At 47.7% G+C, this 24,185-nt stretch overlaps 1 protein-coding gene across 1 annotated transcript; it reads left to right on the top strand.

Annotated features, from left to right (window-relative positions):
• Positions 1–4,449: 4,449 nt before the first annotated feature.
• Positions 4,450–23,417, top strand: Shmt1 (serine hydroxymethyltransferase 1). Its single transcript, XM_059270823.1, has 12 exons — positions 4,450–4,800; positions 9,020–9,116; positions 10,770–10,915; positions 12,550–12,665; positions 12,991–13,151; positions 14,306–14,387; positions 15,517–15,729; positions 18,549–18,665; positions 20,280–20,402; positions 22,114–22,230; positions 22,602–22,712; positions 22,953–23,417. The coding sequence occupies exons 2-12, from the start codon at positions 9,039–9,041 to the stop codon at positions 23,123–23,125; spliced, it is 1,437 nt and encodes a 478-aa protein (XP_059126806.1). The 5' UTR covers positions 4,450–4,800; positions 9,020–9,038; the 3' UTR covers positions 23,126–23,417.
• Positions 23,418–24,185: the final 768 nt, after the last annotated feature.

The following is a 24,185-nucleotide window of genomic DNA, read 5'->3' as shown; positions in this document are numbered from 1 at the left end:
CACGTGATTATAAAGACAGAAAGAAATCTCACCTCCTTCTATAGCCAATCTGTCACGACCCAACACATCCATTACATCCAAGAGAAACAGTTAGTCCTGAAGTAAACTGCTTTGACAGCTCTGTCTGTCATGTATTTGCTCCTTACTTTTTCCAGCAATTGGTGTGCCCATCTGTGTAAAGACAAGGCCAAAAATATAAAGCAAAGTACTGTACTCTAGCAGTGAGATTCTAGCCATCTGGAGCCTGAGGACATAGTTGATGTCCTTTATTATTATTATTTTTTTTAAAAAAACAACAAGGTTCTACTATGTAGCCTCCATGTTCTGTAACTCACTATGTAGACCAGCTGGCCTTGAACTCATAGAGATCTGCCTGCCTCTGCTTCCTGAGAGCCGGGACTAAAGGTGTGTGTCACCATGCCCAGCCATGGTGACTTGTTTTGTTTTATTTTTCCAGACAGAGAGTCTCTGTGTAGCCCTATCTATCCTGGAACCCTTTAATGTAGACCAGGCTGGCCTCAAACTCAGAGATCTGCCTGCCTCTGCCTCTTGAGTGCTGAGATTAAATAAAGGTGTGTGTCACCACGTCCAGCCATAGTGGCTTCTAATGCCCTAAATAGAAAATTAAAACCTAATGTCTAATTTTCCCTGTCACCTCATTTAACGGCCAGTCTCAGAGAGGACTCAAGTTAGTGAGTTATGTTGAATTCTATTCAAATACAACACAAAAATGGCCCAGGAAGTAAGGCCAGGTAACTTCTGTTAACTACTATAAAGGACCCCATTTACTCCTAATAGTGTGATTTTACTCTGTTGACAGTGCCCTAAACAAACAAACAAACAAGCCGGAGTGGTGGTGGTGGCACACCTTTAATCCCGGCACTGGAGAGGCAGAGGCAAGCAGATCTTTGCGAGTTCAAGGCCAGTCTGGTCTACAAATCGAGTTCCAAGATAAGTCAGGGCTCTGTTACGAAGAGAAACCTTGTATCAAAACAACAACAACAACAACAACAAAAACACAAAAGAAAACCAAAACCAAAACAAACAAAAAACCAAGAACCAAAGAACAAACAGATCGATAGTTTACCAGAACTCTCTTCTGATCTTGCCTCTACCTCCCAAATACTGGGATTACAGGACTGGACCACCATGGCCAGTTTATGCAGTGTTGGGGATCGAACCCAGGGCTTCTTGCAAACTTGCAGTTTATCAACCGAGCTATAATTATCAACCCACAGTGTCTATCTTTATTAACCTTTTATATTATGGCCAGAGATGGCTTAACAGGTAAAGGCACTTGTCACTAACCCTGACCACCTGAATTCAGTTCCCAAAGTTGTCCCTGACCTCCACATATGCATCCTCCCATGCACCCCCCCAAAAAAACATATATTAACATAATGTTTACAATGTTAATATCATTTCTGGCCTGATAAATACTTTATTCTCAGCATTTTGGGTATTGCAGTCACAACAACCGGTGCTCAATTTTTGCTTCTATCCAAAGGAAAAACAAACGTCCAAGGAGGCAGATTTTTTAGTTATTGGGTTTTTTTTTCTCCTTTATTTAGTGTATGGATGGTACACATGCATGCAGTGTCTGAGGAGACCAGACAGGGTGTCTGATCCCCAGGACTGAAGTTACAGATGGTTGTAATCCACTATGCAGGTGTTGAGTGTTAGGGTCCGAGAGAAGCCCCCAAGAAAGACCATCAGCCATGTGTGCAATCAACAAGAGCATTTATTATTTTTAACATGTTGGGGTGGCAAATAGTGACCCCGAAAGAAGGTCACAAGCTCCTTTTAAGCAGAGTTAGGGGAATTCCAGGGAGGAGGGATTAATCTGGTGCTGACTGGTGGAGGAAAGATTATTCTCGGGACTGACTGGTGGGAGGATATAGTGGTTAGGGACCTTCCAGCTTCAGGGTAGGGAAAGCTATCTTTAGCTAGCAGAAGACTGGGGGACTCCTCAGGTCCTTTCCAAGAGCATCCAGTGCTCTTGACTGCTGGGCCATCTCTCCAGCCCGGGATTTTTTTGTTTTTGCTGTTTGTTTTTTGAGCCTAGGTCTCACTTTAGAGACTGGCCTCAAACTTCCAATCCTGCCCTAGCCTCCCAAATTTTGGGATTATAGCCATGGGTCACAACACCAGGGTTTTGTTTTGTTTTTTTGAGACAGAGTTTTTCTGTGTAGCCCTGGCTGTCCTCCCTGGAACTCAGAGATCCTCCTGCCTCTGCCTCCCAAGCACTGGTTACCACTACCACCTGGCTCATGCTGACTTCCAATTTATCATCCTTCGGCTCCTGCCTCCTGAGGACTGGGATTACAGACATGCCCCCCACCAGCCCTAGCTACACTTCAAACTGACAGAAAGCCTATCTAGCTGGGTTTTTGTGTACTGCAAAGAATGGAGAGAATACAACAGCAAGTTTTCCCATAGGTAAACCCCCAGTGACGAACACCAGAGGGAAGCTCTGATTTCCACCGGGTAATTACACCTCTTTACCTTCTGTTTGTCCCAACAAGCTCCCTACATGATGGTGTCCGCTCTGGGAAAGGGTGGGGCAGGATGAATTCTTTCTAAGCTAAAGAGGCATTTGGGAAAATCCTCTGATTCCAAGTGTGTGTAACTAATGAAAGTGACAGTGTCTTTCTGGGACCGCCTGTGAGTCTCACCCCATTCTTACTGGTTTTTGTTTGTTTGTTTGTTTTGTTTTTTTGTTTTGCAAGCTTGTCTGAGTCAGATTTTATTTTTTAGTTTTTTGAGACAAAGTCTCACTATGTAGTCTGGAACTGTTATGTAGACCAGGTTGGCCTGGAACCTACAATAATCCCTTTGTCTCTACCTCCTGCATGCTGGGATTCAAGGACTAAGTCACTATGTCTGGCCTTCTGGACTGTCACACTAGCCATATTTTACACACTTTGGAATTTGTTGGGCATCATGAGGGGGTGTGAAATGCCAAGAATCAGAAGGCTAGACATCGAACTTCCGGGTGATAACGAGACTGAGAGGTGACTGTTACAGAGCAGAGGTGTGACTCTCAGCCCTTGTGGGGTTTTGTTTTTAATTTTTTTTTTTTAATTTTTTTGTTAGGTTCTGGAGAGATGGCTCAGTGGTTAAGAGCACTTATTGCTCTTGCAAAAGACCAAGGTTCTGTTCCCAGCATCCACGTGGTGGCTCATAACCATCCATAACTTCAGTTCTAGGGCATTCAACTCCCTCTCTTGATGTCCATGGGCACCAGGCATGCACATGGTACACATACATATATGGAGACAAAACACTTATACACAGAAAATAAAATAAAAAATAATTGAGACAGGGTTTCTCTGTGTAGCCCTGGCTGTCCTGGAACTCACTCTGTAGACCAGGCTGGCCTCGAACTCACAGAGATCTGCCTGCCTCTGCCTCTTGAGTGCTGGGATTAAAGAAGTGTGCCACCACCACTGCCAGCTCTAAAAAATGTTTTTAAATCTTATTTTAATTTTGTTATCGAAGTATTTTTTAGATGTTATGCATATGTGGCATTATATATGTGTATATATAATTATTTGTTTATTTATGTGTACAAGTGTTTGTCTGTGTGTATATGTGTGCACTATGTGCATCAGATCCCCTGGAACTGAAGGTATAAATGGTTGTGAGCCGTCCATGTGGGTGCTGGGAATTGAATTCAGGTCCTCTGCAAGAGCAACCAATGCTTTTAACCACTGAGCCATCTCTCCTGCCCGGTGGCATTATATTTTGCTCCATTAGTTATTACTTACTTTTGTGTGTGTAATGCAGATTGAATTCAGACACTTGTATATGTTAAGGAAGCTCTCTAACCACTGAACCACAAGTCCAGCCTTGTTTTAATTTTTGAGACAGCCAGCTGGCCTGAGTCTTGGTATTCAGTCAGGTTGTCCCTTGTCTCAAGATCCCTATAGAGTTCTGGTAATGCCGTCATGCCTAACTCCAGCTGTGTTTTTGTGACAGGAACCAGGGCCCTAGCTATCATGCTTTCCTTTTAAAGTAGATTTATTTAAGCCAGGCATGGTGACACATTCCTTTAACCCCAGAATTCTGGAGGCAGATCCCCTGGGACTGGAGTTACAGACAGTAGTAAAGCTGCTGGGAATTGAACCCGAGCTAGGCTTGATTCCCCAACCCTACCCAGGTCTTCTGGATGACACAAGCCTTCACTCCACAGCCAAATCCAAAGCCCAAAAGTCCTAGGTCCTAAGGTGAGGGACCGCCCGGTCCCCTCCTCCCTCCCGCCCCCTGCAGCTACAGCTCTCTTCCTCCTTCCGGCTTTGCCCTTCTTTGTCGCAGCGAATCACGCCTAGGCGGCTGGGGGCGGGCTCTACTTGACTGCGCCCTTTGATTGGGCCGCCGAAGGGGCGGGGCGGGGCAGGGCTGTGCTAGGAAGAGCCTAGTGGCGCTCTGGCCTCTGCGCGCCAAGTTTGGGTTCCCCGGGACGCGGCGTGTCACGTGGTCCGTGGGCTGGTTCCCAGGGCACGTGCTGGGCTGTTGGGGCTTGGCGGGTTGTCCCAGACAGCGCAGTGTGGCTTTCCGGCAGGCAGTGGGACTCCGATCGTTCTTCGCGCGCTCTCCAGGAACTCAGCCATCCCCCTGCCTCTGCCTCCAGAGTGCTGGGATTAAAGGCGTCCGCCAGCAACGCCGGCCCTAGCCCCTTTCGTTAAGGCCGGAGGACCCGGCGTGTAAGGCCAGATCCCGCTACCAAGCGAATTGGAGGCTATCCTGGACCGCAGATTGAGATCTTCTCACAAAAATACTCCTCCCTCCTAATACTAGGTATGTAATGATCCTTGTAGTTATTTGTTTTTTTTTTGAGGCGGGGAGTCTCGAGCACATGCTAGCCTCGAACTTGCCGTGTAGCCAAGGATGACCTTGAACTTCTTATTGTCCTTCATCTCACCAGCGAGAGCTACCAGTCCTGGTTTATGGGGTACTGGGGATGGAACCCCTTGATTTATACATGTTAGTGAAGCTCCTGAGGTTTGTGTCTAGTTCTGTAATCATTGCTTTTGATTCACTAGCACCTCCCTGTCTGCAGTGTGCTACCCTTATCTAGGAGATAGGTTGGGTTGTAGCATTCTTAGCCCAGGACCTCTATTTCAAGGTCTGGAAGGTAGAGGACCCTTGGTTAGCTGAAGAAAGCACACCCGTGTCTCCTTGACTCAGGCAGTCGCAGGACTGGAAACACCAGTTTAGTTACCCTGCGGAATCCATTTTAAATTTCTTCCTTGAGGGAATGTCAAAGAGAGGTGAATAATTGTGTTACTTGGGGTTCTGGGAAGGACCGGAAGTAAACTGGAGCTCAGATTCTGGCTCTGTTGTATGACCTTAGTTAGACAAAGCAGTTTCACGGCCTTTGGGGTCCTCTGTAAAGCAGAGCACAAAAGTCTACATGTGAGACAAGGAAGGCCACCATGCCTGACTCCTATAACAGTTTAAAAGTAGTAATAGTAATAAATGAATATGGGCTTTGGCAAGCCTATAGACCTCAATAAAAAAAAAAAATGCTGCTTGTTTTCCCCAGAGTTAGCTAAAAAAATGACAATTAGAGGCAGGTGGATCTCTGAATTTGAGGCCAGCCTGGTGTACAGAGTGAGATCCAGGACAGCCAGGGCTACACAGAAAAACAAAATATATAGTCTAAAGATCCTTCTTAGTCTAATTAAGAATGCACTAAATAGTCTAGGAATGGCGGCACCCGCCTTTAAGACAGGCACATCTCTGAGTTCCAGGCCAGCCTGGTCTACAGAATGAGTTCCAGGACAGAACTATTACACAGAGAAACCCTGTCTTGAAAAACCACACACACACACACCCCACAAACAAACAACAACAACAACATACAAAGTGGGAAATTCCAGGGAGAGGAGCAGGAGTAAGAAGGGGGGGGCGTGGGGGGGTGGGGGTGGCGGCGCACTCAAGGAGGTCACCCCTGCAGCTCCCACCTAGGGCTCAGTTAAGTGCTACTCATGAAGACTGGGGCCAGAAAAGCCACTGCATGTGGGCCAGTCAGTGGGCAGCAAGTGAATCTGTGGACCACAATGGGGATGCTGATGGTACCTAGATAAGGGTGGTGATATGGTCTTCCTGAGGAGAAAGGGACTATTGAATGCTCCTTGCCCAAGGATAGGAGGGCTGGCCCACCAGAGAAGAGGAGGACTCCAAGTGGATTTCGCTCTTGATGGTCAGGAGATATCCCTTTCTAGCCTTCAGCAGTTAATGTTTAATAAAAATGCTGCCCTTTGGGATTCCAGGAGCAAAGGTCCCAACCTGACTGGTGTGGACTCTTGTTCCAATTTGCCAAGGGCCCGGAGAGGTGCCTGGATTACCTGGTGCCGATCTTTTTTTTTTTTTTTTTTTTTTTTTTGGTTTTTTGAGACAGGGTTTCTCTGTGTAGCTTTGCGCCTTTCCTGGAACTCACTTGGTAGGTAGCCCAGGCTGGCCTCGAACTCACAGAGATCCGCCTGGCTCTGCCTCCCTAGTGCTGGGATTAAAGGCGTGCGCCACCACCGCCCGGCCCAAATTTGACTCTTAAGTGCTTTTCGTGTGTGGCCGTATATATGTCTAATGATTCCATCCATGCTGGTGTTAAAATAACTACTCTGATAGTCCTAACTAAGAGTTTTCTTGCCGGGCGGTGGTGGCGCACGCCTTTAATCCCAGCACTTGGGAGGCAGAGCCAGGAGGATCTCTGTGAGTTCGAGGCGAGCCTGGGCTACCAAGTGAGTTACAGGAAAGGCGCAAAGCTACATAGAGAAACCTTGTCTCGAAAAACCAAAAAAAAAAAAAAAAAAGTTTTCTGTTTAAAGGTGATTGACACTTCCTTTGTCTGCCTTTTCCAGAGAGAGGAGGAGCTCTAGCGTTTGGGACTATTTCTGCAGTTTGCCTCTTGGTTTTGTCTGTCTGGGAGTGTGCCCTCTTGGAGAGTAGGCTCTTTGCTCATGATTGGCCGCTTTCTGTGGGGGTGTCCTTTCCATCAGGAGACCTTCTGTCCTAGGCACCTCTCACCCCACTGCTCAATTCCTCACCTAATTGGCCTTCTGTATTTAGTATTTGTGTTGGTCCTTCTCCACCAGAGGAAGCCTCATAAAGGCAGGGCCCCCAGTTGGATTTGTTGACCACAGCACTAAAAGGTAGTTAGTGGAAGGTTCTTAACTACTTGTCCTGTAAATAAAGTTTACACAAATGAACAGGAAAGGACAGGAGGGCTGCCAGCCACTGTGTAAAGGAAGAGCTGTGAATGCAGTGGGTTTGGTTTGCTCACCCCCTCCCCCCCCAAACAGAGTTTCTGCATATCTTCGGCTGTTTTGAAACTCTTTGTAGACCAAGATAGCACCTGCCTCTGTCTCCCTCCCAAGTGCTGGAATTAAAGGCATGTGCCACCATGTCCAGACTGAATGTAGTGTTTTGCATTAATTTACTTTATGTGCATGACTGTTTTGCACAACACACCTTGCTGTTTGATGCCTAGTCAGTGTGGGGGACCAGCCCCCCACTTTTACGACCAGGGTACTCTTGAGCAGGGAGAAGTGAGGAATATTTAGATAGAAAGAGATACTTACAAGACAAGAGGAAAGACAGAAACATAGGATAGCCTCAGGAGAGCCTGGGTCAAAACCCACCAGCCCCTTCTGTCTCTTCTAAAGGGCTGTTTATAGAAATGCCAAGAGGTGGAGCAAAAGACCTCCCTGCAGCACAGCCAAGTGCAGAGCCTTCTAAACACCTGGTGACCATGCACGTGGTCAAAACATCCCCTTATGCAGCCCTGCTGGGTAAAGCAAGTTCAGATCTATCTCACTAGGAAGTCTCTGTGGACCCCAACAAGTCAGAGAGAGTTTCTTACAGCAGAACTCCATGTGTGCTTCCACTGAGTCTGAGAGAAATGTGTCCAGATGGAGTGGAGATTGCAGGACTTAATTACAAAATGCTTGTTGCATATAGTGGAGCATGCCCATAATCCTAGCACTTGGAAGAAAGAGAAGGAGTTCAAAGTCATTTCTAGCTACACGCCGAGTCTAAGGCCAACCTGGACCATGTGAGTAAAAAAACTATAAAGTGCTGCTGCTGGGCATCTTGGAAGGAGTATCCCAGTTGCCTATGTTCTCTGTTAGTTTATGTGTCTACCCAGGAAAATCTGAGAATTTGCTAAGCCTGGAAGGTGTACTGTTTCACAGGAACTTGCCAGTTCTCTGCCAGTGGGATTGGTTTAAGTAAAGGGTCCGATTGACCATTTGGACAGGTTACTTTTTCCAGTGTAGCTGTGCTGGATACCATGGGAGATTAGAGAAGACCGCTGTTTAGCTGGGAGGGCTGGGTGTAGAACCACTAAGAAAGCCTTGGAAAGAGGAGGCTTTAGGAAAGAGGGCTTTGGAAGGAGGAGAATCAGGTCGGAAGTCCAGAAAGGAGCCCCAAGTGATTTCCAGGGGTTTATATATGCTCATGTTTGTAGATGTAACCAACCGTCTTATTAAATAAGAAACACAGAACCAATGCAAAGAAGAAAGCCAAGAGATCAGAGCTAAGAGCCTTACCCTGCAGCTAGCCTCTTCAGCCAAGAGACCTCTCCGAAAGAGACCTACTTCCTGTCTGTTTGTCTTTATATAGACTTTCTGTTCTGCCTTCTCATTGGTTGTAAACCCAAACACATGACTGCCTCATCACTGCCTGTATGTACAGCCCTCCAGGTCTTCTATGGTATTGAGATTAAAGGCGTGTGTCTCCAATGTTGGCTGTATCCTTGAACACACAGAGATCTACCTAGCTCTGCCTACCAAGTGCTGGGATTAAAGGTGTGCACCACCAATGCCCAGCTTTTGCTATGGCTCTAATAGCTCTGACCCCTGGGCAACTTTATTTATTAACATACAATTAAAATCACATTTCAGTAAAATAAAATACCACCATACATGTTTACCAAAAAAAGTGTATCAGCCACACAGAGGCGACTTGCTGGAGGTTGATGTTGGAATCCACATGTACTTTCCCCTGCTTTTAGGCAACTCTGAACCAGTGCAATGGCAAAAATGGATGTCAGCCTGTGGTCCTCTCACGAGAAGATGTTGACACAGCCCCTCAAGGACAGTGACGCCGAGGTGAGATGGCTCCTTCACAGGCTTTTACATTGGCGGTCTTGTTGGGATCACTGTGGGTTTTCTGTTGTTGTTTTGTGGGGATTTTGTTTTGTTTCATTTTGATTCTTGTGCTCTTAGGGGTGGAACCCAGGGCCTCACACCTGTTAGGCAGATGTCCTACTACGCACTACTGCATTCCCGGCCTCTAAATTGCTCCTTACAATCCTGAGTTGACTACTACGTACAGACAGCTTTGTAGAGTGACAGATGGAGGCTGGTGTGTAGTGCGGCAGCAGAGCAGTTAATCTCCCAGTTACATCTCTGGCACCACCAATAAAGGGGGCAGATGGAGAAGCTGTGGCTGATAGCCCTTTGGGGATAAATGTAGGTATTTCTGAGGTCAGTGCTAGGTGCTCTAGGACTTAGGAAGAAGGTTGGCTCTTCTTCCTTTACATTGAAGTTACAGACGCGCTCCTAATGCCTAAAAGCAACTTGGTGTATACTAGTTTTATTGATATGTTATTCAGTTGTACAATTCAGTGGTTTTAGTACACAATGTCCTCAGTTCACACTGTGGTTATGCTCTAATAAACCCACGTAAGTTGATAATAGGCCACGCTGCACGGCATCTACTTCTCACCTGTCACATCCAGGCTTGGCAGTGTGGAGCATGATAGTTAGGAGCGTTTCCCATCATGGGCTCACTGGACACTGTGGCTTGCTGCCACTGCCCAGGATCAGGAGGGGAGATCAGAATCTCTCTAGCCTGGGAAACAGACCTGATCAAAGCTTGAAGTGGTTTCTACTCCGTGCTTTGCCTCTAAAGCGGAGAAATTGTATGTCCCACAGCATCTATACTCAAAGTGGAGTGTAGAGCGTTCTTATACCCAGGAATCCGTGAGCGTTTCTGTTTCTCTGTGTTTGCTAAAACGTTTTTGGAATAAGGTTCTTAGAGAGAAGAACTTAGTAAAATGTTAGGATAGAATTAAAAATTAGCTGAGGGTGGTGGTCATGCCTTTAATGCTGGCAGACGGGCAAGTGGGTCACTGAATTAGAAGCCAGCCTGGACTGTATTCCAGGCCACATAGTGAGACCCTATCTCTGCAAACAAACAAAAACAATAGAAATTAGGTATGATGCTAAATCACATTGGTTTGCTCTCTGGCTCTCTGAGGGTGACCCTGAGTCTCTGTCACCCCATCCGAGGGTGACCCTGAGCCTCTGGTCACCCCATCCGAGAGTGACCCTGAGCCTCTGGTCACCCCATCCGAGGGTGACCCTGAGCCTCTGGTCACCCCATCCGAGGGTGACCCTGAGCCTCTGGTCACCCCATCCGAGGGTGACCCTGAGCCTCTGGTTATCCCATCTGAGGGTGACCCTGAGTCTCTTTCACCCCACCTTCACTCCCAGGTGTTGAGACTAGAGACATGTGCCAGCAGTTCCTGTTCATTTTGTTAATTTATTTTTTGTTGCATTTTTTTTCTAATTAAACTCTTGTACGGCCAAGGGTGACCTTGAAACTTCACATCCTGAGGACTGAGATTTTAGGCATGTGCCACCCTCCCCAACTATTCAGTGCTGGGGATCAAACCCAAACAAGGGATTATGAATGCTAGATAAGCATTCTAGCAGCTGAGCTGCCCTCCAGCCCCACGTCTGTTTTTTTCTGATAAGGTTTACAACATCATTAAAAAAGAGAGCTACCGGCAGAAGGTTGGATTAGAGCTGATTGCCTCAGAGAATTTTGCCAGCAGAGCTGTGTTGGAGGCCCTGGGATCTTGCTTAAATAACAAATACTCCGAGGGGTATCCAGGCCAGAGGTGAGTTGGGTGTTCATTGTTTTTTGTTTTTTATCTTATTTATTTATTTATTTATTTATTTATTATTTTTATTTATTTATTTATTTATTTTGGTTTTTCGAGACAGGGTTTCTCTGTGTAGTTTTGGTGCCTGTCCTGGATCTTATATTGTATACCAGGCTGGCCTCGAACTCACAGAGCTCCTCCTGCCTCTGCCTCCGGAGTGCTGGGGTTAAAGGCGTGCACCACCACCGCCCGGCCTAGTTGAGTGTTCTTAAAGTCCCGCTCTGACCATTTTGGTTTTATTTCTTGTTATGTGGTTCAGGCTGACCTTGAACTCACTGTCTAGCCCAGGCTGCCTCAGCCTTCCAAGTGCTGTGGCAGTTGTAATTTACAGTGCCCGGCGTTCAACTAATGTGCATCTTTCAAAACCCTGTAGCTTCCTAGCTGCTGGGTTGTCTTCCCTTCTTGCTCTCTGACGTAACTTCTCCAGTTCTCTCCTCAGGTGGGATTCTGTGATCTTTCTCAGAGCAGTCATACTCAACAGTCCCTTTATAAGACCTGCCTAGGATAGGCTGGCCTTGTCCTCTGAGTTCAAGTGGGTATAGGCAGGCTTGTCTATGAGAGATGTAGGAAAGGTCATTGTCCTGTGAGAAAGCTACAGAGTGGCGTTTGCTCTGAGAATGTCTGGGAAGTAAAAACTGTATTGCAGGCTCAGCCTCCCTTCTCTAAAATGCTTACAGTCAGAAATGTTTTTCATTAAACTATCTACTTGGTTCTTTGGCTAAGCCTTCCGTATCTGAAACTAGTGTTTCAAAACTTGGAGCTTTGGGTGTTTTGTTTTGTGAGTCTTATTGTGTAGCAGCCATACAACTTAGTGTGTGGATCTGGTTGGCTGCAAATTTGTGTTGATCCTCCTGCCTCTTTCTCAAGCAGTGGCTTGCAAGCATGCACCACTGTGCCTGAGCTTTTTTGTTGTGTTTGGTGGTGCTTGTTGGGAGTTCAGTTTAGGACCTCATGCACACGAGGCAAGTCTGCTACTGACTTAGACACTCACCACCTTGAAACTGGTTTGTTTTGAAACAGAATCTCAGACTCTCACTGCATAGCATAGACTGGCCTCGTGCTTCTAAGTTCAAGTGGTCGTCTGTCTGTCTGTCTGTCTGTCTATCTATCTATCTATCTATCTATCTATATCACATCCATCATCAGATTATCTGTCTGTCTGTCTGTCTATTACAGTCATTATCAGGCAAAGGAAACACAGAAGTTGACAGTGTTTTTTGCACATGTATGCGTTTGTTCCAATGGAAACAGGAAGGAAAAAAAAGCATCCTTCAAAGAATACAATGCATTCTGTCCTGAGATACCCTTGTTTCTTTTCCTTCCCTTTCTTTTCTTATTGGGACAGGATCTTTGTATATAGCACCAGCTGGCCTGGAACCCATCCTGCTTCTTCCTCCCAAGTGCTGGGATTGAAGGTGTATACCACCAAACGTGGCCTAGCTACTAATATTTCACTGGATCCTCACAGCAGCCTTAGAGCAGGACTCAGATCCCCCCACCATGCTCTGCCCACCCTTGGGCGTCTTTGGCCTCTGCTGGGCACAGAGACTGGGCCCAAGGGGGAATGTGGCTCATGCTTCTCTTCACAGGTATTATGGTGGGAATGAGTTCATTGATGAACTGGAGACACTGTGTCAGAAGCGTGCATTGCAGGCCTATCATCTGGATCCTCAGTGCTGGGGAGTCAATGTCCAGCCTTATTCAGGTGATTGTTGCATCCACATAGACCCTGGGTAGCTCCTTAGGCCTGGCTCTATGGTGTTACAGCCATCAAGTCAAGTCCTACAAAAGCCTTCTCATACATAACAGAGACAAGCCAGGGAATATGTGCATCCATCTCCATTGCCTTTGGGCTTACTTAGCTCTGCACGTCCCTCCCAAGTAGCATTCTGCCCTGGAACTTACCATCAGTGGGACTAGGACAATCATGGTGATAGCCTGCTGAGTGATTGCCTAGTAGCCAAGCTCCCTGATGCCACTTTGTGTCTCATGGGTAGAAATACTCATGGCCTCTCCATTCTCCGTTTCAGGCTCCCCTGCAAACTTCGCTGTGTATACTGCCCTGGTGGAGCCCCACGGGCGTATCATGGGCTTGGACCTGCCAGATGGAGGTCATTTGACTCATGGCTTCATGACAGACAAGAAGAAAATCTCTGCTACATCTATCTTCTTTGAATCTATGCCTTATAAGGTAGGGGTGTGTGTGTCTCCTCAGAGCTTTCCTTATGAGTTGGCACCCATGGGGAGAAGTAATTTCATTTACACAGCACTGCCGCATTCCCTTCTGCTAGAAGGGGGGTTTAAGGTTTGGGTCAAGGCTATGACATGATAGAAACTGTGACTGAGAAAGGATCAGATAGCCAGACCCCTAGCAACAGCTCTGTGGCCAGGCTGCCTCTTCCAGCAGCTCCCCAGGGCTCTCTTCTGTTCACTTTCCTCAGACCATGTGTCTCTCACTTCAGCCCCTGCCCATCTCTCCTGGACTCTCATCAGCTAGCCGGTGCAGGGCCAGGGGTTTCTTTCTCTGCAGTGACAGCAACCCTGACCTTCTATTACTGTTCCTAGTTCACACTTCAGACTCCCTCCCTCTCTCTGGTCTCCTTCTGCTTGGTAGCCTCTGTGCTACCCTGCCAGAAGGAAGCTTGCTAGCCTGTGAGTGCTCGGATGCTTCCAGGTGTGTGTCTTGGTTGTTGTTGGGTGTTTGTTTAAAGATTTAATTTACGTGTATGGGTATTTGCCTGTGTGTGTGTGTGTGTGTGTGTGTGTGTGTGTGTGTGTGTGTGTGTCTATCTGTCTGTGTATACATATATAAAATGTGTGTGTATCTGGTGCCTGAAGAGGTCAAAAAAGGGTGTCAGATTTCCTGGAACTGGAGTTACAGACAGTTGTGTGCGTCTGGGTGGGTGCTGGGAATTGAACACAGGTCCTCTGCAAGAACAGTAAATGCTCTTACCTGCTGAGTCATTTCTCCATCTCTTGTCTTTATTGATTAGTCAGTGTCTTATGCTGTAACCCAGGCTGACTTTGAACTCATGACAATCCTTCTGCCTCAGCCAGTAGCTGGGATTATAGGCTTGGCTGTGCCTTTCTCATTTCCAGGGCTTTTTTTGTTCTGTAACATGGTGTAGTACCCAGGGCTGAGACTCCCCTTTATCCTGAGGCCCCTGTGAGGATTCCCAAGCCTATGTGATATTTGCCCTTTTATACCCTTGTGCCAGCTGAATACAGTGCCCTGCCTCGGGTCCTGGTCCGCGCTGTGGCAGGTTGAGTGGGCTCAGGTCGGTGTGCAGGGCGCACTGTGTGGCCAGAGGAGGAGCCAAGCCTGTGTCTTCCTGTTCCCACCAGGTGTACCCAGACACTGGCTACATCAACTATGACCAGCTGGAGGAGAATGCCAGCCTCTTTCACCCGAAGCTCATCATTGCAGGTGAGCGGCAAGTGGGGCGCAGTCTGGTTCGTGGGCAGGGCCTCTGCCTCCTCCAGGGAAGGACGGAAAGATATCCCATCCTCCAGCTCACTGTGCAGAGCTCAGGACTCAGATTGTAAAAAGCTATTCTTTGAGCCAGACTGCTGCCATCTCCATGAGGTCAGCTGAGCCTGCTGACAAGGGTCCATCTTGATTGGGTCTGTGGAGGGTTGACAGGAGGGAGCGAGAAGAGTTATTGAGCCCTTACCCAAGTGTCAGGCCACGCCTTCCAGCCGTCTGTGCCGCTCTGCCTGCCCTAAGTGCGCGTGGCCTCCATGAGGGGCTGGAGTATCTGCTGGGGAAGACGGGGAAGGGAGCTTTCTTTACACTGTTATGGAGAAGCCATCCATGCTGGGGAGGACTTTCCAGGACAACTGCATCTGGGCCGCCTCCACTTCTGTCACTAATCTCACCCATAAGCAAGCCCAATAAGCTCTGGTTTCCCACGGTGGTGAGCTTGTACTTTGGTTTGTTATTGGGATCATGTGAGGGGAAGGTAGACCTTGTCTACATCCCTCTCCGACAAATTTTAACAGCTTGCCATCAATGGTGTTTAGTAGATCAGTGGTTGACGCCTTAGGCCTAACATGTATAAAAACACAGGGGTGCCGGGCGGTGGTGGCGCACGCCTTTAATCCCAGCACTTGGGAGGCAGAGGCAGGCGGATCCCTGTGAATTCGAGGCCAGCCTGGTCTCCAAAGCGAGTTCCAGGAAAGGCGCAAAGCTACACAGAGAAACCCTGTCTTGAAAAAAACCAAAAAAAAAAAAAAAAAAAAAAAAACCACAGAGGTGGTTTTATTTTGACAGTTTTGAAACAAGTCTTATTGTGTAGCCCTGGCTGCTCTCAAACTCGGAGATTACTGGCTTTCCAAGTGCCAGGATTAAAGTGCCGTGTGTGTGTGTGTGTGTGTGTGTGTGTGTGTGTGTGTGTGTACACCGCCACACTCAACTCAGGGATGGTTTTGAGGACACACTGCACATCTGTCCTTAAAGATCGGGGGAGGGGGGTCTCCTTACAGATCTGTCCATCAGAGGCTGGCTCACTGCTCTGGACATCCTTGACACTCCTCTGTCACCTCCTGTGTCTCAGGTACCAGCTGCTACTCTCGGAACCTGGACTACGCACGTCTGCGAAAGATCGCTGATGATAACGGGGCTTATCTCATGGCAGACATGGCACACATCAGTGGGCTGGTAGCAGCTGGGGTGGTACCCTCCCCTTTCGAACACTGCCACGTGGTGACCACCACAACCCACAAAACCCTGAGAGGCTGCCGTGCTGGTATGATATTCTACAGAAAGGGTAAGTTCACACGTGCTGGGACAGGCAGAGGGTGGGTTAATATTTCCTGTGTGGAAGAAGCCGGGAAAACTCTGAGAGCTCCTCAGGAAAGAGCAGTAATGGGCTTTGAAGGAAGCCCCAAGCCACAGTTCTGGCCCGGGTGTGTGTGACAGGAAGGGGCTTAGGCAGAGTCCTGCTCACCTGACCCTCCCCACAGGAGGAAGGTTGGGGTATCCAAGGGCTCCAGAATGCAGCAATGTTTTGATGAACTTGTTATGGTCTAGTATATTGGTCAGAGAAGGATTTTTTTTTTTTTTTTTTAAATACCGTTATTGGTGGAGTACTCACATGCCACATGAGTCGGGGACAGAGGACAACTTTTGGAAGTTGGTTCTCTCCTTCCGTCGTGGGATCCAGGGATTGAACTCGGGTTGACAGGTTTGTACAGCAAGCACCTTTACCTGCTGAGCCGTCTCAGTGGCCCTCATAAAGACTAATGTGGGCTGGGTGTGGTGGTACATACCTATAATCCCAGCTCTTAAGCTGAAGCAGGAGGATCAGGCATTCGAGGCCAGCCTGAGACTCTGCTCGAAGGGGCAGGGATGGGCAACAGTGAGACGAACACACTGACACGCAACAATAATTAAGCTATAAAACATGGATACAGGAGTGGCATGGTGGTGCACAACTGTACTCCCAGCCCTTGAAGATGTAGGCAGTAGACAGCTGCAAGTTCAGGGGCAGCCAGAGCTAGGTAGTTCAGACTCATGTTTCATGCATAAAACATACAAATAACCTCGTTATGAGTTTCATCATTTTAGTAAGGTGTTTCTCTTCCTGCTACTTTACACACATACACACACACACACACACACACACCCGTACATGTTCCCCTAGTTCAGACCATGTTTCATGCATAAAACATACAAATAACCTCGTTATTAGTTTCATCATTTTAGTAAGTTGTTTCTCTTCCTGCTACTTTACACACATACACACACACACACACACACACCCGTACATGTTCCCCTAGTTCAGACTCATGTTTCATGCATAAAACATACAAATAACCTCGTTATGAGTTTCATCATTTTAGTAAGGTGTTTCTCTTCCTGCTACTTTACACACACACACACACACACACACACACACACACACACACACACACACCCCGTACATGTTCCCCTTATTCTGGACTTGCCACGGTGGTGAAAGTCCTGTCAACAGTCAGGTAGCCTTGGAGAAGTGAAGCGAGAAACTAGCCCTCCAGTGTGTCTTACCCTGGCAGGCTCTTATTGCCTTAGCTCTTACTGCCCACCCTATTGAGGGCAAGTCCTAGTCAAGTACCTCCTCAGTCTCCCAGGTCCTCTGGCCTCTGAGGGTCCTTGTCAGCTTGCTTGGTGTGGAGTTGTTGGTTTGTTTGTTTGTTTGGAAACAGGGTCTCATTCTGTAGCACAAGCCTCCTGTCTCAGTCTCTCAAGTGATCAGATTATAGGTGAGGCACAAGTTGGTAGCTACTTTACTTGCCAAGGCGACCTTTGGTGTGTCTGCTGTGTGCAGTGGGACTTGTTGGTCCCCAGCAGTCAGTGGACCTGGCCTGTCTTGCTGCTGTGTCATCCTGGGCCCCCATCAGCTCCTCTGAGTCTTGCTTCCTCATCTCTAGAGCAGAGAGTGCCACAGTAGCACCTATGCCTCTAGACTGTGTGGGGATTCAGTGAGTTGACCCAGAGTGCTTCTCTAGCAGTTCTTGCCTTACAAGAATAGGCAGGTGTTACTGATACTTACCATTCAGTAGGAATTGTCTTTACTATCAGCTTTTCCTCACGAAGAGTCATCTGAGCATTACTACATCATACTGTCGCTGTCATGTTCCACACAAGCCCAGTGACTGAGTTCGATGCCCAGAATCCACATAAAGGTAGAACGGAAGTAAAGAACCAACTCTACAAATTGCCCTCTGACCTTTTCCATGGTACTTGCCATACATAGTACATGTGTGTCCACACACATATCATGCCCATACACAGTAATAGATTTGTGGGTTGTTTTGGTTTTTTTTTGAAACGCAGTTTCTGTGTAACAGCCCTAGCTGTCTTGGAACTTGCTCTGCAGAACAGACTGACCTCAAATTCCAAGATCCTCCTGCCTCTGCCTCTTGAGTGTTGGCATTAAAGGTGTGCACCTCACACCCTTGCTAGAGTTGTGGTTTTTTAATTAAGCAAACAAGGGAGGGGGTGGGGGAGAGAGGGTCCTGGAACTCACATCTGAGTATCCAGCCACTCATCTGACCAGTTGCATGCAAGTCTGCCCTAATAGCATGTGGCCAGACTATACAGGCTGGTGAAGGATAGGGCAGGGGCATCTATCTAGGTAGCCATGGGAGAGTCATCATCAGACTGAGTGCAGACTCCAGTGTTTCTGTCTTAAGATCACCTGTGCTCGTGTCTAAATCGTCACCGATTGCTTTGTAATAACCTCATTAGTTTTTCCAGAATGTATAAAAAGAAAAAAGGGGGCCAAGCATGGTGGCACACTCCTTTAATCTCAGCACTTGGGAGGCAGAGGCAGGCGGATCCCTTAAGTTCCAGGACAGCCTGGTCTACATAGTAAGTTCTAGGCTAGCCAAAGCTGCAAAGCAAGACTGTCTCAAAAAGGGGGTTGGGAGGCGGTGTACAACGGAAACCAGCAATCCAGCCATCCGCAGGGGCCTTTTGCTCTGGCGTTGTAAAACAGCTTCCTTGCACCCCAGTCCAGGCTGAGGTGGGACTGCCTACACACATCAATTTGGCTGTGAGTCAAAGGAACTGGTCTGTTCGTTAACAGTCTCGTTTCTTTACCAGGTGTGCGCAGCGTGGATCCCAAGACTGGCAAAGAGATTCATTATGAGCTGGAGTCACTCATCAACTCTGCTGTGTTCCCAGGCCTCCAGGGGGGCCCCCACAACCATGCCATCGCTGGTAATGTCACCAGGTCTATTGTAGAGCCCTTGGGTTGTACCCTAGCCATCATAGCCCCATGAAGTCTATAATTCCCATCCTGCCTGTCCTCCAAAGGATGTTCCTGGATTTCCACACTGGAGAAGGAACTTGGGGAGAAAATGTCTGTACAGGAAAAGGGGGGGCAGTTAAAAGTGGTACAAGGTGAGGACAGGAGAGAAGTGTCTGTTCCACTCAGATGGCCATCCTTAGGCAGGACTCTGCAGCAGGGAAGATATCTGAAAGATGAGTATGGCTGGCAGTGAAGCAAAGTACGGCCCAATTCTACGGGACGGGCTGCTTCTCTTCCATTAACCCCACACCTGTGGGGCTATAGGCTCCCAGTTTAAGACCCTTGCACCTTGAACCCTGGCTAGAGTAAGTAGTACCTCCTGGGTTCCATGGGAGCCCCCCAGGCTCTCCTCTCCTTTTCCCTCTATTTGGACACATGTAGCAGTCTCGATCATCTCACTGTCATTTCGGCAGTGACTGTGGCACTTGCTGGTATTGAGGCACTCAGGACAAGGTGGGGTTTCTCAGGCAAGACACCAGTGTGAACACTGACACTGGAAAGAATAGCACATGGGGGCTGGAGAGATGGCTTCGCAGTTAAGAGCACTGGCTGCTCTTCCAGAGGACCTGCCTCCATTCCCAGCATCCACAGGGGGTTCACAATCATCTGTAACTCCAGTTCCAGGGACTCCAATCCCCACTTCTGCTCTCTGCAGGCACCAGGCATGCAAGTGATGTGCGTGCACACACACACATGCAAGCCAAACACCCATACACATAAAATTAAAAGAAAGAAATGGGGCATGGTGACACATGCCTTTAATCCCAGCGTTGGGGAGGAAGAGGAAGACAGATCTCTGAAACTAGTTTAGCTTAACACAGCTCATGGGTGGAGCACAGAGGATGCCTGAGGTGTGGGGCGTGGGATGGAGTGGGTCCTGGGCAGGTTTTCAGATTTCCCCACTGCTTGTATGCTTAGCTCTCATGGTTTCTGCTACCGAAGATGCTGGGCTTGCTGGTCCAAGTGTCTCCACAAGCAGACAGGAGGTTCCATAGCAGGACTTAAGTGCATTTTGCATGGTGCTCTGCTTCTTCTCCCTTGCAGTCAAACAGCCCTCAGGAATAATTACAAGGTGTCAGTGCACCTGAGTGGTGAGGGGCAAACGGGCCATCCCTTCTGGGGGTACAGCTCAGAGTGCTGCATTACGTCACACAAGGCACTGACTGACTTTGTTCATCCAGAGATTCATTTCCATATATCAAGCATAAAAAGGACTAAATGCCATCCTTGTGGTAATCAGATTACCACTAGGCTTTCATCCCGAGAGATAAGATCACCTCTAAAGCAGTCCCAGGGAGTGGCTTCAGTGACTTCTGCAAGGGTGGCAGGGTAATTATAGGGCTAAAACAATGACTATGGGGGTGCAGCACAACCGTAGTCCTGAGTTCTATCCCTACCACTGTAAAAGAACAGAAATGTATAATTGGGCGCGTGGGCGAGGGGTGTAATAATTCAGACACTGGGTTCCTTGAAAGCAAGGCCTGCCCCTGAGCCACCGTCTTTAAATCTGTCTCCTCCTCCAGGTGTTGCTGTGGCCCTGAAGCAAGCCATGACAACAGAATTCAAAATCTACCAGCTCCAGGTGGTGGCCAACTGCAGGGCTCTGTCCGAGGCCCTCACTGAGCTGGGCTACAAAATAGTCACAGGTATCCCGAATGCACACAGTGCTGGGCAGACCTTCTCTCCTGGGGGGGGGAGGGGGTGTTGAAGTCTTGCCTCTCGGTTCATCTGGTCAGGGTGTGGTCGCCATCACTGCAGTGGCTCCTGCCACCTCAGGCGGCTGAGCAGACCCTCAGCTGCAGGTCCTATCCTTCTGTGTGCCTTAGTAGCTGCCACGCGACACCCAGTATGGGGACTCTGCACGTTCTGAGACTCACCTGAGAGATGTCAGGTTACAGCTGGTCACAAACTTAATTAAGCTGCATCTTTGGAATCATCCCTGAAGAACAGCCTGGGGTTGACGTGAGAACAGTGGTCTTCCAAGGCCACAGCACGGCTTAATCAAAGTTCAAAGTGGAGAGACCTAGAGCCTCAGGATCTTCATGACCTTGGGCTTGATCCAGAAAATTCTGTTATCATCAATCCTCCTCTGTTAGCCAGCTGTGTCCACCAAGTGCCTGAGATAATCAGCTTAACACAAAGACACACTAGCTCACTTTTGGAGTATCTGGTCCAGTCCACAGTCGATTACCCAATTAGCTCCTTTACTTTTGGGCAGGTGCGTCGTGGTAGGAGCTTGTGGTGGAGCACAGCCATTTAGCTCACAGCCAGGGAACAAGAAAGAGAAGGGGCTGAGATCCCACAGTCCTCCAGTGACTTAAAGACCTATTAAGCCTGTCTTTTGGGGGATGGGGGAGTGTCTTTTTGAAACAGGGTTTCATTACATAGCCCAGGCTGGCCTGCCTCCAGTTCCTGAATGCTGGGTATGATATAGGCATACACCAACCACAGTGCCCAGCATCGGTCCCATCTCTCAGGTTCTGTCACCTTTCGACAATGCTAGAATAGAGAGCAAGCCTTTAATACCATGAACTTTTAGGAACCCTTGAGATCTGAATCTTAGCCTCACCTATGTCACAAATATATATCTCCTTTGAAATCTGAAGGCTCTGAACACAAACCAGATGCCTACAAAGTTTTGGATTAGAATTTGTGTGTTAGGGATGCTCAACCAATAAGGCCTAGCAAATATTCTAAAATATGAAAACACTCAAATTTCAAAACACTGCTTCTGGTCTAGAGCATTTTAAATGAAGGGTAGTCAGTCTTTTTTACAAGCCTCATGGGGTTTGGAACAAAAGCACAGAGCCTCCTGAACATGTAGTCATTACCTCATTGGCATGAGTAATTGAACCTCTACTAACTACTCCAGTGCTACTTAAAAGGAGATCTTTTTGTTATTGGTTTGGTTTGGTTTTGATTTTTTGAGATAAAAGTCTCAGTATGTCGTCTTGGCTGGCCTTGAACTCCTGAGATCATATGCCTCTGCCCGAGTGCTGGAATTGATTGAAAGCATGTAACACTATACCTGTCCCAGGAGGAACCTCTTAAAACTGGCTTCAGAAAGACTAGGGGTGTGGCTCAGTGGTAGAACATTTACCTAGAGTCATTTAAATGTCACAGAATATGAAAAGCTGAGCTCTTCAGCCTGTGTGGGTCTCTACCATGGCACAGGCAGTCTGGGCTATAGAAGCTGCTGGACATTTCAGCCAGAAGCTCCACACCCCTTTGTGTGGCCAGTTATGTCCTCTTCCCAGTTCCTAGGTCTGGAGCATCTCTGCCCACCTCTCCAGAACAGCACGTTCTTTCCCTTGTGTGGCCAACCTTCTATAGTCCATTGTATCCAACTGTTTCCAGGTGGTTCTGATAATCATCTGATCCTAGTGGATCTCCGTCCCATGGGCACCGATGGCGGAAGGGCTGAGAAGGTACTAGAAGCCTGTTCTATTGCCTGCAACAAGAACACCTGTCCAGGTGAGACACCTGTGGTTCTTCCTTCCGCAGCCCTCCTATCTGCATTTCTTTCTGTCAGTGTTGGAGTTGGAAGTATTCAGCCTAGGAGACACACCACAGTAGGGGGAGGGCATTGACTGTAAGAGAGGCAGGGACTCTTTAAACAAGTAGCATTTCTCCTGTCAGGCCCAGACAGATGTTAACCTCTGAAGGACCCAGAGCCACACCGTGGACTGCTTTTCATAGGTTAATACAGTGGTCCATATGCTTCTTTATCTTCAGACCCGCGTTTTTAAGTCAGTTGCCTCCTTGCTAGATCAAGCTGGGATTTTTTAAATAAAGCGGGCACAGTGGTGTATTTGGCACAGCTCAAGACCTTGTCTGTCTCAAAGGTGACAGGAGCGCCTTACGGCCCAGTGGACTGCGACTGGGGACCCCAGCATTGACATCCCGTGGACTTTTGGAAGAAGACTTCCGAAAAGTTGCACGCTTTATCCACAGAGGTAAGGGGTAAGGTGTTGGAAGTTCGAATGCCTTACTTGTGTGTATGGAGTTTCTCAAGTGTTTGGTAGCTAAGACCCAGCCATTGGTGAAGGCTGGTCTACAATCCCTCTTGTATGAGGTTTGTAGCTGTCTATTGCCACGGACACATTCTAGAATCACCTGAGAACATTGACACCTATGAGTTACAGCAGGACATGTAGTGAAGGAAGCCACACATGGCACCACTGTCTTTTGCACAGGGATAGAGCTCACCCTGCAGATTCAGAACGACATGGCCGTGAGGGCGACACTCAAGGAGTTCAAGGAGAAGCTGGCAGGGGATGAGAAGTACCAGAGTGCTGTGAGGACTCTCCGGGAAGATGTGGAGAGTTTTGCTTCCAACTTCTCAATACCTGGCCTGCCCGACTACTGACAGCTAGCACAGCCAGCATCTACCACGAGGGTAGGACTGCTCCAGGACCCCGTGAACCCTGTACCCTCTCAAGAGTGGACAATTGAGCCTGCACTGTGCTTTGGAGGGTGTTTCTGACAGGCTGTTCTCGTTTCAGATTCTGGAACAGGTTACTAAGGACTATAAATTTGAAACTTCACTTCTCAGCAGCTTTATATAATGAATTATTTGGGGAAAAAAGTACTATGTAGCCATTTGATCTCACTTATTGACTGCAGCATGAGGCAGAGCTATTAAAGATCCCAGAATTCTTTCTCCTTTCTCAGTGGGCCCTGTGGCAGGTAAGGAAATGTCCAGGTTCACTCTTGTGTTTTCTATTCCTATTCTGTTGCCCAGTAGGATGCCAGAGGAGCACTGAGTTTTCTGCTCTGAGTTTGATATATAAACTAGACAGATGTATAAGTTTTCTGCTCTGAGTTTGATATATAAACTAGACAGATGTATAAGCAAGAGTTAGTGTCAGGTGCTCGAAAGATGACTCAGCTCTGGCTGCTCTTCTAGAGGACCCCGGGTTGACCCCCAGCACCCACATGATGGATCACAATCATCTGTAACTCCAGTTCCAGAGGATCTAATACTTTCTTTTGGCTTCTGAGGGCACCAGGCAAACATGAGGAGCAGACATATGTACAGGTAAAATAGCAAGTCACATAACATTTTGTTTTAAAGAAAAATGACCTGCCAGGCGGTGGTGTCGCACGCCTTTAATCCCAGCACTTGGGAGGCAGAGGCAGGAGGATCTCTGTGAGTTTGAGGCCAGCCTGGTCTACAAAGCAAGATCCAGGAAAGGCACAAAACTACACAGAGAAACCCTGTCTCGAAAAAAAAAAAAAAAAGAAAGAAAAAAAGGAAAAATGACTGTCAGTCAGCAGCTTGAAGTATGTTACAGAAGGCTAGAGGTGTCACTTAGAGGTATTGCACATATTTAGTATATATGATGTCCTGGGTTCATGCCTACCACACAAACAGCCTTATAGAACTGGCTATTCTATGCTGTGCAAATCCCATTCTGGTTTGAGAA

The sequence above is a fragment of the Peromyscus eremicus genome, chromosome 8a, assembly GCF_949786415.1.
Source record: "Peromyscus eremicus chromosome 8a, PerEre_H2_v1, whole genome shotgun sequence".
Lineage (NCBI taxonomy): Eukaryota > Metazoa > Chordata > Mammalia > Rodentia > Cricetidae > Peromyscus > Peromyscus eremicus.
This window is presented reverse-complemented; position numbering and strand designations above follow the sequence as displayed.

Excerpts from the sequence above, each read along its gene's own strand:
- Shmt1 (XM_059270823.1), top strand. The coding sequence starts at position 9,039 with ATGGCAAAAATGGATGTCAGCCTGTGGTCCTCTCACGAGAAGATGTTG. Across the intron at positions 14,388-15,516 it reads CCCGAAGCTCATCATTGCAG|GTACCAGCTGCTACTCTCGG; the intron begins GTGAGCGGCAAG and ends CCTGTGTCTCAG. Across the intron at positions 20,403-22,113 it reads GGGCTACAAAATAGTCACAG|GTGGTTCTGATAATCATCTG; the intron begins GTATCCCGAATG and ends AACTGTTTCCAG.